The sequence below is a fragment of the Henckelia pumila genome, chromosome 1 (genome assembly GCF_033568475.1).
Source record: "Henckelia pumila isolate YLH828 chromosome 1, ASM3356847v2, whole genome shotgun sequence".
NCBI lineage: Eukaryota > Viridiplantae > Streptophyta > Magnoliopsida > Lamiales > Gesneriaceae > Henckelia > Henckelia pumila.
Window position 1 is genome coordinate 180,653,846 of NC_133120.1, and position 13,262 is coordinate 180,667,107.

Genomic DNA, 13,262 nt, shown 5'->3' on the forward strand with positions numbered 1-13,262 from the left:
CGGAGGTGTTGAACTGAGCTGAGCTCCCGAAGGTGAGCAAAGTACTTATTGAAAAATAAACCAACACCCGGAGGTGTTGAACTGAGCTGAGCTCCCTAAGGGGAGCAGAGTACTTATTTAAAAATAAACCAACACCCGAAGGTGTTGAACTGAGCTGAGCTTCAGGAGCCGAGCTTAGCTCCCAAAGCCGAGCCGAGCTACCGTAGCCAAACTTCAGACCTGACCTGACATATGTTCTCAGATCGCCTAAATGGGCTCCCGAGCTCCCAAACCAAATTGCCTTGACTCCCAGCTCATCTAAATGAGAGCAATGTGAAGTGACCCCTCATAATTACCAAGTGCGTGTTTAATTAACCTGCTAACACCATTTGTACTTGAGTATCTAAAATGGGCTAAGGGCTGAAATCAAAGTGCTGTAACTGAGCTGAGCCCAAAAATCAGGGTCGAGGTTACGTGACTAAGGTAGGGAGCTGAACCAAAGTCAGGGGCCTAAGAGGCGTGACTAAGGTAGTGAGCTGAGCCAAAGTCAGGGGCCTAAGAGGCGTGACTAAGGCGATGAGCTGAACCAAAGTTAGGGGCCTAAGAGGCGTGACTAAGGTGATGAGCTATACCAAAGTCAGGGGCCTAAGAGGTGTGACTAAGGTGATGAGCTAAACCAAAGTCAGGGGCCTAAGAGGCGTGACTAAGTTGATGAGTTGTAAGAGGCGTGACTAAGGTAGTGAGCTGAGCCAAAGTCAGAGGCCTAAGAGGCGTGACTAAGGTGATGAGCTGAACCAAATTCAGGGGCCTAAGAGGCGTGACTAAGGTGATGAGCTAAACCAAAGTCAGGGGCCTAAGAGGCGTGACTAAGGTGATGATCTGAGGCACATTTACATCAATATTTCCGAAAAAATAACTGCTCATAGATAAAAATAGAATGTAACTTGCTTGAATTACAACTTAAAGGAAAATTGTACTTGCAACATTAAGAATAATATTTTCGTAAATTTTAAGTGCTCCAAGGCCTCTTCAGCATCTTTCCCTTTAAATCTTCCAGGTAGTAAGCATCCGAACTGATCCTCATCACCACCTTGTACGTTCCTTCCCACTTAGGGTCGATCTTCCCTACGGCCACCTCCTGAACTCTCCTGAGCACCAAATCTCCTACCTGAAAACCCTTCCTGCGCACGCGACGATTATATGACCGAGCTATCCTGTTCTTGTATGCCTCCATTCTGATAGAAACAGCTTCTCTCTTTTCATCCAAAAAGTCTAAGTCTTCCATCCTCCTTTCTCCATTTTCCTCATCATAGATAATGATCTGAGCCGACTCTTCTCCAATTTCTGCTGGCAGGACGGCCTCATTTCCATACACCATACTAAATGGAGTCTCTCCAGTCCCAATTCTCGGTGTGGTACGATATGACCATAACACACTAGGGAGCTCTTCCACCCAATTTCTCTGGGCTTTCCCCAAGCGCGTCTTCAAGCTTTGCACCAAAGACCTATTAGTCACCTCCACCAGACCATTACTCTAAGGATAATGGACAGAGGTGAAGTGTTGCTGAATTTTCATTTCTTTACACCAAGCTTGTACTCATGCCCCTTGAAACTGTCTCCCATTATCAGAAATAAGCTTCCTGGGTACCCCAAATCTACATATTATATTCTTCCATAAAAATTTCAGAACTTCCCCTTCAGTAATTTGAGCCAAGGCCTCCGCCTCCACCCACTTAGAGAAGTAATCAATAGCTGATAGGAGTCGTTTTTATGTGTTTTTATTGCTTGTTTTGTGTTTGTTTTGCTTTCGTTTCGTTTACATTTTGTCCGTTCTTTTCCATTATTGTTCTTTATATTGTTTTATTATGTTCGTATTCACTCCTCTGGTTTATATATTTTTATGGAAGGAAATCACCAAGAAATGCCGATACTTAGTGGGAAGGTGATGCACAATAGAGGCCATGCAGATAGAACAAGAAGAAAGGCAAAATTTTGGAAACGAAGAAGGGCGCGCGGGCGGCCACTATCTACCGCGCGGGCGCATACACGGTTGAGAAAAACAGTAGGTTGGGACTTTAGGAGGCGCCCGAGCGGCCATATTCTACCGCTCGGGCGCGGTCACGTATTTTTGAGACAGTAGCGCAAGGAATATCGAGGCGCCCGAGCGGCCAATTTCTACCGCTCGGGCGCGTCGCGCAGTTTTTATTTTTTTTTTATTATTTTGAGATTTTATTTTGGAGAGGATTCTGGGGAACTATAAATACAATTATTTCTTTAGTTTTTGAGGGTTAGACGGGACGCATATCAGAAGATTACCGGCGGCTGAACGTTGGAGATTTCTCTTCTCCGTTGGGAGTTTTTCCTTTTCTTCTTCTTCTGAATTTTTATGTTGAACATCTTGGAGATTGAATTTTTGTAATGAATTCTAGTAGCTAAAATATTATTTTGTTGGAATCGAGGGGATCCTAATCCCGAAACACTGTAGTGTGATTGAATCACCGGACGTATTGGGAATTGATTTATGTTTATAATTGATTTTATCATGTTTTTCTTTCTATGTTAATGATTAGCTACCTTTAACATAGATTCGTAAATTATGAATTGCTGTCGAGAGATAGGTTTATAATTAGGACGAATGATATAATCCATGAACTTAAAATATGCATAGAGATATGGTATTTAGTACATGTTGATAGCCATAGACCACCAGGTTGAAAGTTGTAGAATTCATAGAACGCAAAGCAATCAGTCGTGATAAATAATTAGAGAGATTTAATTATTTCACTGATTTGATTAGTTTGGCATCACCTCGAGAGAGAGTGTCAATGTTATAGGAACTTCTGTTAAATTTATAAGAATAAATTAAGTTCCAATCGTCCAGTTCAATTAGGAAAAAGGTGAACCGAAATTGCAACAAAATCATTTTGAATTGTTATTCTTCACTCTGAGATTTGTTGGCTTGGTTGTGAAGTTTAAGTTTATTTATATTGAATTTTAATTTTAGATGTTAGTTAATTCACAAATCATTTTTTCGATACTTTGTGTAGTTAAAAATTAAAAAGACAAATTATTTTCGTTAGTCCCTGAGGACGATACTCGTACTCAGTACATTCTATTATAACTTGAATCGTGCACTTGCGATTTATTCGAGCTTAATTGATAGATATATTTACGTTGATTGTTCGTGATAGTATTTGCTCGATCAAGTTTTTGGCGCCGTTGTCGGGGACTAAATAGAATTTAATTTGTTTGATTTGATTTTTCTCTATTACAATTTTAATCATTCTTTTCCATCTGTGGACTGCAGGATCCTCTTGCAGTACATGCAACACTCACCTGAAGGACTATTGCCTTTTGATCCAGAAATCGACAGAACCTTTCACAGAAGAAGAAGGCAACAACAGCAAGAAATGGAAGGAGAACACGAACAAGAACCACCAGTTTACAGATCCATGATGGATCTTGCCTTACCAAATATTGAAGGTGCTCGACCAAGCATTATCCGGCCAACTGTAGTAGCAAATCACTTTGAGATAAAGCCGGCGATTCTTCAAATGGTTCAGAACATGCTTCAATTTGGTGGAAGTGTCATTGATGAACCATATGTGCATCTCACAAATTTTTTAGAAATTTGTGATACATTCAAGATACAGGGAGTTTCAGATGACGCTATTCGTTTGCATTTATTCCCTTTTTCACTACGAGACAAGGCGAAAGCATGGCTAACGAATTTACCTGCAGGTTCCATCATAACTTGGGATGATCTGGCTAAATCTTTCCTCACCAAATACTTCCCACCATCGAATTCAATGAAGCTGAGAGCAGACATCACAACTTTTTCCCAAGGTGAACAGGAAACATTTTATGAAGCATGGGAACGCTACAAGGATCTACTGAGGAGATGTCCACACCACCAATTACCAGACGATCTTGTGGTACAAACATTTTACTATGGACTTTCTCATTCAAATCGTACCATGTTAGATGCGGCTGCAGGTGGGAATCTACTGCGAAAGTCGTCGGAGGATGGTTATGAATTAATCGAGGAAATGGCAACCAGTAGCTATCATCCTCAATCTGAAAGGAGTGGGGCCCGGAAATCAACTGGAATTCATCAAGTTGAAGCATTCACATCTGTGGCTGCTCAACTTGAAGTCATGAACAAAAGGATCGAGGAACTGAGTGTAGGACATTCGGCAATGCGAGTGCAAGAAGTATGGTGTGAAAAATGCGGTGCAGAGCATTTCACGAAAGACTGTCAAACATTCTCTCAACCAGAGGGAGTTATGGCAAGCCACATGGGAAATCAGAATCGCCCCAGGAATGACCCATTTTCGAATTCATACAATCCAGGGTGGAGACAACATCCGAATTTTTCATGGGGTGGACAGAATAATAAGCCGTATGGAAATCAAAATTACAGCAGGCATCCTCAAGAGGAGAAATCAAGCTTGGAGCAGATGATGCAGAAATTTATATCATCTACTGAAACCCGTATGCAGAATCAAGATGCATCGATCAAAAATCTGGAGAATTAAATAGGTCAATTGGCCAAATCAATTTCCAGCAGAGATCAGGGTACTTTGCCGAGCGACACTGAGAAGAATCCGAAGGAACAGGTGAAAGCAATTGAATTAAGGAGTGGAAAGATGGTCGAGCCTGAACAAAAAAGCGAGAAAGAGCCCGAAACGGGTACATCAAAAAAATCTTCAGGTAAGTCATCTATCTTAACACACCCACCCACTTCACAATCAAAAATCGTTGTGCCACCACCTTTTCTTGCAGCTCTTAAGAAGGCCCAACTAGACTCTCAGTTTGGTAAATTTTTAGAAGTGTTCAAGAAATTGAACATCAATATACTCTTCGCCGATGCACTGATGCAAATGCCAAGCTATGCGAAATTCTTGAAGGAAATCCTCTCTAACAAGAGGAAATTGGAGGAGCATGCAATGATAAGTCTAACAGAAAATTTCTCGGCACTGGTGCAGAACAAAATCCCACAAAAGAAAAAGGATCCAGGGAGTTTCTCTATCCCTTGTGTAATTAATGATGTTCAGTTTCATAAGGCTTTGTGTGATTTGGGTGCAAGTATATATTTAATGTCTTACTCTGTTTTCAGGAAATTGAGCTTGGGAGAACCAAAGTCCACCAGAATGTCTTTACAACTGGCGGAAAGGTCCATCAAATATCCACGGGGTATTATCGAGGACGTGCTTGTGAAAGTGGACAAATTCATCTTCCCCGTGGACTTCGTGGTGTTAGATATGGAAGAAGATCTGAACATGCCACTCATCTTGGGAAGACCTTTCCTAGAAACAGGAAAAGCACTTATAGATGTCCAGAAGGGAGAGCTGTTGTTGAGAGTGGGAGAGGAGAAAATTTCTTTTGACGTTTTTAATGCTTTGAAATTTTCTCAGAATAATGAAGAATGTTTTCAGTTAGATGTAGTAGACTCACTCTTATTTGATTATGTGCAGGATAATTTTCAGAAACCGTTAGAGGCTGCACTTGTATCTGAACAGTTGGGCGACCTCAGTGACGGAGTAGAAGAGATGACCGCATACTTGAATGACAACCAGTCATGGAAAAGAGGTGGAAAGCTTAGACTTGAAGACCTTGGTGACCGGAAGGATTTAGTTCTTCAGAAACCAAGCATTGAGGAACCACCTACTGTGGAATTGAAACCATTAACCATTCATCTTAAATACATGTTTTTAGGTGAGAACGATAAGTTACCTGTCATAATATCTTCTTCTTTGACTGGTGAGATGGAGGAAAAACTAATGGAGGTTCTTAAGAAACACAAGAGTGTGTTTGCTTGGAAAGTGGCGGATATCAAAGGAATCAATCCATCCATATGCATGCACAAGATTTTAATGGAAGAGAGCATCAACCCATTAGTCCAACCACAAAGGAGACTAAACCCAAAGATGCAGGAAGTTGTGAAAGCTGAAACGATCAAACTGTTGGACGCAGGTATCATTTATCCTATTTCTGATAGTCCGTGGGTGAGTCCAGTGCAGTGTGTACCAAAGAAAGGGGGGATAACTATCATAAAGAATGAGAATAATGAATTAATACCTACTAGGACAGTTATGGGTTGGCGTGTGTGCATAGATTATATAAAATTAAATGACGCAACCCGTAAGGATCATTTTCCCCTCCTATTCATTGATCAAATGCTAGAAAGATTGGCTGGGTATGAATTTTACTGTTTTTTAGATGGGTACTCAGGATACAATCAAATAGCGATTGCACCTGAAGACCAGGATAAAACGACTTTTACCTGCCCATATGGTACGTTTGCCTACAGACATATGCCTTTCGGATTATGTAACGCTCCTGCTACTTTTCAGAGATGTATGACTGCTATTTTTCATGATATGGTCGAAAATTTTCTAGAAATTTTCATGGATGATTTTTCTATTTTCGGTCAATCTTTTGATGCATGTATGCATAACTTAAATTCTGTGTTGATAAGATGCGAGGAGACCAATTTGGTGCTTAACTGGGAGAAGTGTCACTTCATGGTGACAGAAGGTATAGTGTTGGGTCACAGAATTTCTGAACAGGGGATCGAGGTGGACAAGGCTAAGGTGCACGTTATTCAAAATCTGCCTCCACCTACAACAGTAAAGGGAGTTAGAAGCTTCCTCGGACATGCTGGTTTTTATCGGCGATTTATTAAAGACTTTTCAAAAATTGCCAAACCTTTGTCCTCTTTTCTCATGAAAGATGCCCCTTTTGATTTTGATTCGAATTGTTTGCAGGCCTTTGAGGTGTTGAGAGAAAGACTGGTGACTGCGCCAGTATTGACATCGCCGAACTGGGAGCTTCCATTTGAAGTAATGTGCGATGCTAGTGATTCTGCTGTTGGTGCAGTACTTGGCCAACGAATAGACAAGGTATTCCGAACCATCTACTACGCTAGTAAGACTCTTAATGAAGCTCAGCTCAATTATGCCACCACTGAAAAAGAGTTGCTAGCTGTAGTATTTGCACTAGACAAATTTCATTCGTACCTTGTGCTTTCAAAAATCACAGTCTACACAGATCACTCTGCTATTAAACACCTGTTGGCAAAGAAAGATGCGAAACCTAGACTGATTAGGTGGATCCTGCTTTTGCAGGAATTTGATTTAGAGATCAGGGATAAGAAAGGTGTTGAAAAATGTAGTAGCTGATCATCTGTCTAGATTAGAATGCATTACTGATGATGCACAAAATGAAGTAAAGGATATAGATGATTGGTTCCCTGATGAAAAACTTTTCTCCATAGAGAATTCACCATGTTATGCACATTTTGCTAATTTTCTGGTCACAAGCACACTCCCACATAATCTATCGTTCCATCAAAAGAAAAAAAATTTATCGGATGTCAAGCACTATTTTTGGGAGGAACCATTTTTGTTTAAAATATGTGCTGACTCAATGATTCGGAGATGTGTGGCGGAAGGAGAAATGCAAAGCATCCTCAGTCATTGTCATGATCATGAGGTAGGTGGCCATACTGGGCCAATCAAAACTGCAGCGAAGGTACTGGAATGTGGGTTCTATTGGCCCGACCTTTTTAAGGATGCGCGCCGGTATGTTTTAGCTTGTGATAGATGTCAGCGGACAGGTAATATCTCTAACCGAAATGAAATGCCTATGAATAATATCATTGAGTGTGAGATATTCGATGTTTGGGGAATCGACTTTATGGGACCATTTCCACCTTCTTTGACGAAAAAAATACATTTTGGTCGCAGTCGATTATGTTTCAAAATGGGTAGAGGCTGAAGCTTTTGCAACAAATGATGCACAGGTTGTACTAAAATTTTTGAAAAAAAATATTTTTAATCGGTTTGGTACACCCCGTGCAATCATTAGTGATGGTGGCACCCACTTTTGCAATAAACTTTTTGACAAACTTTTAAGGAAATATGGTGTCAAGCATAAGGTATCTACCCCATATCATCCCCAGACCAGTGGCCAAGTGGAAGTGTCCAATCGAGAGATAAAACAGATCCTAGAGAAAAGTGTGAGTACTAATCGAAAGGATTGGGCACTTCGACTTGATGATGCCTTATGGGCCTATAGGACGGCATTTAAAACCCCTATCGGCACTTCCCCTTATAGATTATTATTTGGAAAGGCATGCCATTTACCTGTTGAATTAGAGCATAGAGCATTTTGGGCTATTAAGACTCTAAACTATGAATTTGCTGCTGCAGGTGAAAAAAGATTGTTGGAGCTAAATCAACTGGAAGAATTCCGCGACAATGCATATGACATGGCGGTTTCGTACAAGGAACGGACAAAGAGAATACATGACAGGCGTATTCGTCAGCGGGAATTCAAGGAAGGAGAGGCTGTGTTGCTGTTCAACTCCCGGTTAAGACTATTTCCCGGGAAACTGAAGTCTAGATGGTCTGGGCCCTATAAGATCACCAGGGTGTATCCATCAGGGGCCATAGAGATGAAAGATGCCCGCAACGAGTCGTTCACAATCAATGCTCAAAGGTTAAAACACTATGTGGGGGGTGATGTGGATTCCACGCCAGTCATCACCATATTGACTGACCAAGACTAGTTTGGGGAGGGTGAAAAGTCAAGCTCTCGACTTTAAATTGAGAACTACATTCTACTTTCCCTTTTATTTATTCGCGTTTTTGTTCATGTTAGTTCAAGTGTTAGAATTTTTAGTTAATTTCCTGTCTTTCTCGAGTTAAGTTCTTTGTTAAAAATATTTTGAAAAAAAAAGGGTGCGCTCGCGCGGCAGTTTTCTGCCGCCCGCGCACCCAACTCTCTGTTAAAAAATTTTTTGAAAAAAAGGGGGTGCGCTCGCGCGGCAGTTTTCTGCCGCCCGCGCACCCAACCCTCTGTCATAATTTTTTTAAAATAAAGGGGTGTGCGCCTGCGCGGTACTTTCCTACCGCGCGGGTGCCTCGCGCAAAATCAAAAATTTAAAACACCCAATTCCTTCTTCCCTTCTTTATTTTCTCTCTTTCCTTTCTCTCTAACCCTAATTCCTTCACAGCCGCCATCTCTCTCACTCTCAATTTCTTCTTCTTTTCTCAATTTCGCAGGTAATTCACTCGATTTCTCACATCTCTTGACATGGCGCCAAAGAAACAGAAGATTGCCACCTCTAGGGCCAACCCATCCCACTTAATAGATGGGAAATTTATTTCTGAAGAAGCAAAGGCACGTTATGAGGAAGCCAAGGCCGCTAGGAATCCCATTCCGGAGCGAGGAATTGATCTTTCTGAAAACCGCACCGCCTCCCTTGGCATCGTAGCTCGAGGATGGGCCGAGTTTTGCCGCCAACCTGTCGCGGCATTAGTCCCCTTGGTTCGTGAATTTTACGCCAACGCCGCCGAGCGTACCGATAGCACTACCTTCGTGCGGGGTAAGATGGTTTCTTTTACTCCCGCTGCTATTAATGCGTTATTGCAAACTCCGGAAGTAGATGATAGCCAATTTCAGGCTTTTAAGGCCAATCCGGATTATAATGAAATTTCGAATGAGTTGTGCTATGAAGCTAATGTGTGGAAGGATTCGGTGAAGTTCATATCTTTTAAGGAGAAAAATTTGCGGCTGGAACCGGCCTTGTGGTATGCTTTTCTGACCCACAGGTTGATGCCGGTGTCCCATACACATGTTGTGACAATGAGCAGGGTGGTGCTTCTCTATGCTGTGCACAAACAATGGCCGATTAATGTTGGACAAATTATCAACCAAGAGTTGTACACTTCCATTCGCACTTCCAACATTTCAATTTTCTTTCCGACCATTGTTTCTTTACTGTGTGTGCAAGCTGGTGTCCCATACAAGGACACAGAAGAATGGTTGCACCCAATGCAGGCAGTGGATAACACAATTCTGAAAGCAAAACACGCCTTCCGTGTACGCGAGTTTTCACTTCTTGGCCAGGCCAGCTCTGGCCCTGGTCAATCATCACGGACTGCACCTCGGCCACCTCCTGCTCGCCGCACCACACATGATTCATTGATTGAAATATCGGCATGGATGCAACATCAGGAGCACTGCCAAGAGGTAAACGCTGCCTACAATGAATCCACTCATGCCATGATGCGAGGACTGCTCGCCAATGCTGGGATGGACCCGGCCGTTTATCCTGCACCACCGCCATATCCTCCATCGTTCCAGTTCCAATATGCTCCACCGGTTCGGGATCTGCCCGAAGACATGGATGAGGAGGAGTCTAATTGGTACCAGGGGAGTTTTTATTGTTTTTATTTTCTTTTATTTTGTTTTAGTTTTGGTGTTGTTAAGTAGCATTGGGGACAATGCTTGTCTTTAGTTTGGGGAGGGTGTGTGTCTTTTGTGTTTTCAGTATTGTTTTTCGTGTTTTCTTTGTTTGTTTGAGTCGTTTGTAATGTAGTTGAAAGTGTTGTGAATGAAAATCAGAAAAGCCAATGATGAAATAAAAAAAAATAAAAAATTTGGGTTCACTGTTTGTTTTTGCTTAAGTCCATGACTATCTTCTTTGTTTGACAAATCGTTTTGAACTAGTATAACCAAGTCGATGAATAGGTCTCAAAACATTCTGTGAGGTACACTTGAATCTGTATTTGAAACACACAAACTTGGATATGATTGAGGCAATTTGTTTGATTTTTGGGCTAGAAAGAAATCTTTCGTGAATTACCTTTAGATGCCCAATTGAGCCTTCACATTTATATGAGCACGAGAGGTGCATAATCCGGATTTTATGTTTGGTGTAATCATCGCTTACTACTGATGATTCTTTTTTCTGCACTGATTGAGATCTGTATGAGTTAACTGTGAATTGAGATTTGTCTAGAACAAGTTCGAACATCCCTCGAGGCGTAATACGGGCATACTGTGATTTAGGAGTGATATAGGCATTTCTTTCTGAATTTCGTTTGTGCCTTTCAAACTACCCTTGATTTATTTTGTCCCTAGTACCTTATTTGAGCTTAATAGAAAACGAATGGCACGCGTGAAAACGTGTGGAAAACCCCCATTCGACATTTTTCAAGAACCTACAATTACTACCCATAGCTTAAACACTCATTCCTACCTTGTTGGGAGTAAATTGAATGTAGATCATTGATGTATATGCTCCTACTGAAAAGCTGAGAAACGAATGGTGTGTTGAGTGTTGTTCAAAAAATCAAAAGGGGGTAGCAAGAAGAAAAGAAAAAAGAAGGGATATGTTTAAAAATATGAAAATATTGAGAAAAAAAATGGGGAAAAAGAAAGAGAAGAATGTTGGCAAAAGGCAAGTGAAAGGAAAGAAAAATCTGGAAATCAATGAATGAGAAGAAGTGCAAATTTGTAATTCGAAAAGAGTAGTCTGTATAGAATGATCATTATTTACTCCCTCTTTGAATTCGTGTCCTTCATTTGGAGCCATTAGCCTAGCCTAACATTATAAGCTGAATAAGACCTATTGACCGAGTTACAGTTGCCTAATATACTAGTGGAGAGGGGTTGTGAGAATTTTGCCTATGGACTGTTGATAGACACAGTTAATGAATGTGGATTCTTGATCAAAAACATGCACACACTATTTTTCATTGAGTTATACCAATCATGAGTGTGTGTATTATTGAATGTTTCAAAATCTTGATCCTGATATACCCGAAAAAGTCCTCATGATTCTAGAATGTGTGAATTGAATTTAGAGTAGAGTATTCCAAAATACGGAGTTGCGAGATTTTGAAGTTTGCAAGGTTTGCTAGTTGGTGTTACATTTTCAAAATGTCAGCATGTTGATTGATTGGATTGTTTATTTTGTGGAAAATATTCTAAGGCTTAAGAAGATTAATTTCACTTCCTTGCTTCGTCGTTCTGTTGTGTCTGCATGTTAGTCTATCACCTATTTTGCTCGAGGGCGAGCAAAAGGTTAGTTTGGGGAGGTTGATAGGAGTCGTTTTTATGTGTTTTTATTGCTTGTTTTGTGTTTGTTTTGCTTTCGTTTCGTTTACATTTTTTCCGTTCTTTTCCATTCTTGTTCTTTATATTGTTTTATTATGTTCGTATTCACTCCTCTGGTTTATCTATTTTTATGGCAGGAAATCACCAAGAAATGCCGATACTTGGTGGGAAGGTGATGCACAGTAGAGGCCATGCAGATAGAACAAGAAGAAAGGCAAAATTCTGGAAACGAAGAAGGGCGCGCGGGCGGCCACTATCTACCGCGCGGGCGCATACACGGTTGAGAAAAACAGTAGGTTGGGACTTTAAGAGGCACCCGAGCGGCCATATTCTACCGCTCGGGCGTGGTCACGTATTTTTGAGACAGTAGCGCAAGGAATTTCGAGGCGCCCGAGCGGCCAATTTCTACCGCTCGGGCGCGTCGCGCAGTTTTTATTTTTTTTTATTATTTTGAGAGTTTATTTCGGAGAGGATTCTGGGGAACTATAAATACAATTATTTCTTTAGTTTTTGAGGGTTAGACGGGACGCATATCAGAATATTACCGCGGCTGAACGTTGGAGATTTCTCTTCTCCGTTGGGAGTTTTTCCTTTTCTTCTTCTTCTGAATTTTTATGTTGAACATCTTGGAGATTGAATTTTTGTAATGAATTCTAGTAGCTAAAATATTATTTTGTTGGAATCGAGGGGATCCTAATCCCAAAACACTGTAGTGTGATTGAATCACCAGACGTATTGGGAATTGATTTATGTTTATAATTGATTTTATCATGTTTTTCTTTTTATGTTAATGATTAGCTACCTTTAACATAGATTTGTAAATTATGAATTGCTGTCGAGAGATAGGTTTATAATTAGGACGAATGATATAATCCATGGACTTAAAATATGCATATAGATATGGTATTTAGTACATGTTGATAGTCATAGATCACCAGGTTGAAAGTTGTATAATTCATAGAATGCAAAGCAATCAGTCGTGATAAATAATTAGAGAGATTTAATTATTTCACTGATTTGATTAGTTTGGCATCACCTCGAGAGAGAGTGTCAATGTTTTAGGAACTTCTGTTAAATTTATAAGAATAAATTAAGTTCCAATCGTCCAGTTCAATTAGGGAAAAGGTGAACCGAAATTCCAACAAAATCATTTTGAATTGTTATTCTTCACTCTGAGATTTGTTGGCTTGGTTGTGAAGTTTAAGTTTATTTATATTGAATTTTAATTTTAGATGTTAGTTAATTCACAAATCATTTTTTCGATACTTTGTGTAGTTAAAAATTGAAAAGACAAATTATTTTCGTTAGTCCCTGAGGACGATACTCGTACTCAGTACATTCTATTATAACTTGAATCGTGCACTTGCGAT

At 40.5% G+C, this 13,262-nt stretch overlaps 2 protein-coding genes and 1 non-coding gene across 3 annotated transcripts; 1 reads left to right on the top strand and 2 right to left on the bottom strand.

Annotated features, from left to right (window-relative positions):
• Window positions 1–988: 988 nt before the first annotated feature.
• On the bottom strand, window positions 989–1,602 carry LOC140874552 (uncharacterized). Its single transcript, XM_073277851.1, has 2 exons — window positions 1,564–1,602; window positions 989–1,513 (listed from the first exon to the last, which is right to left on the bottom strand). Exons 1-2 carry the CDS (start codon window positions 1,600–1,602, stop codon window positions 989–991), a joined length of 564 nt encoding a protein of 187 aa, XP_073133952.1.
• Window positions 1,603–3,791: 2,189 nt separating this feature from the next.
• LOC140876891 (small nucleolar RNA R71) lies at window positions 3,792–3,898 on the bottom strand. Its single transcript, XR_012149121.1, has one exon. It is a non-coding gene; the product is annotated as a small nucleolar RNA R71 (small nucleolar RNA).
• A 730-nt stretch (window positions 3,899–4,628) lies between these two features.
• On the top strand, window positions 4,629–7,163 carry LOC140874553 (uncharacterized). Its single transcript, XM_073277852.1, has 3 exons — window positions 4,629–4,961; window positions 5,037–5,955; window positions 6,517–7,163. The coding sequence occupies exons 1-3, from the start codon at window positions 4,629–4,631 to the stop codon at window positions 7,161–7,163; spliced, it is 1,899 nt and encodes a 632-aa protein (XP_073133953.1).
• The last annotated feature ends 6,099 nt before the right edge of the window (window positions 7,164–13,262 follow it).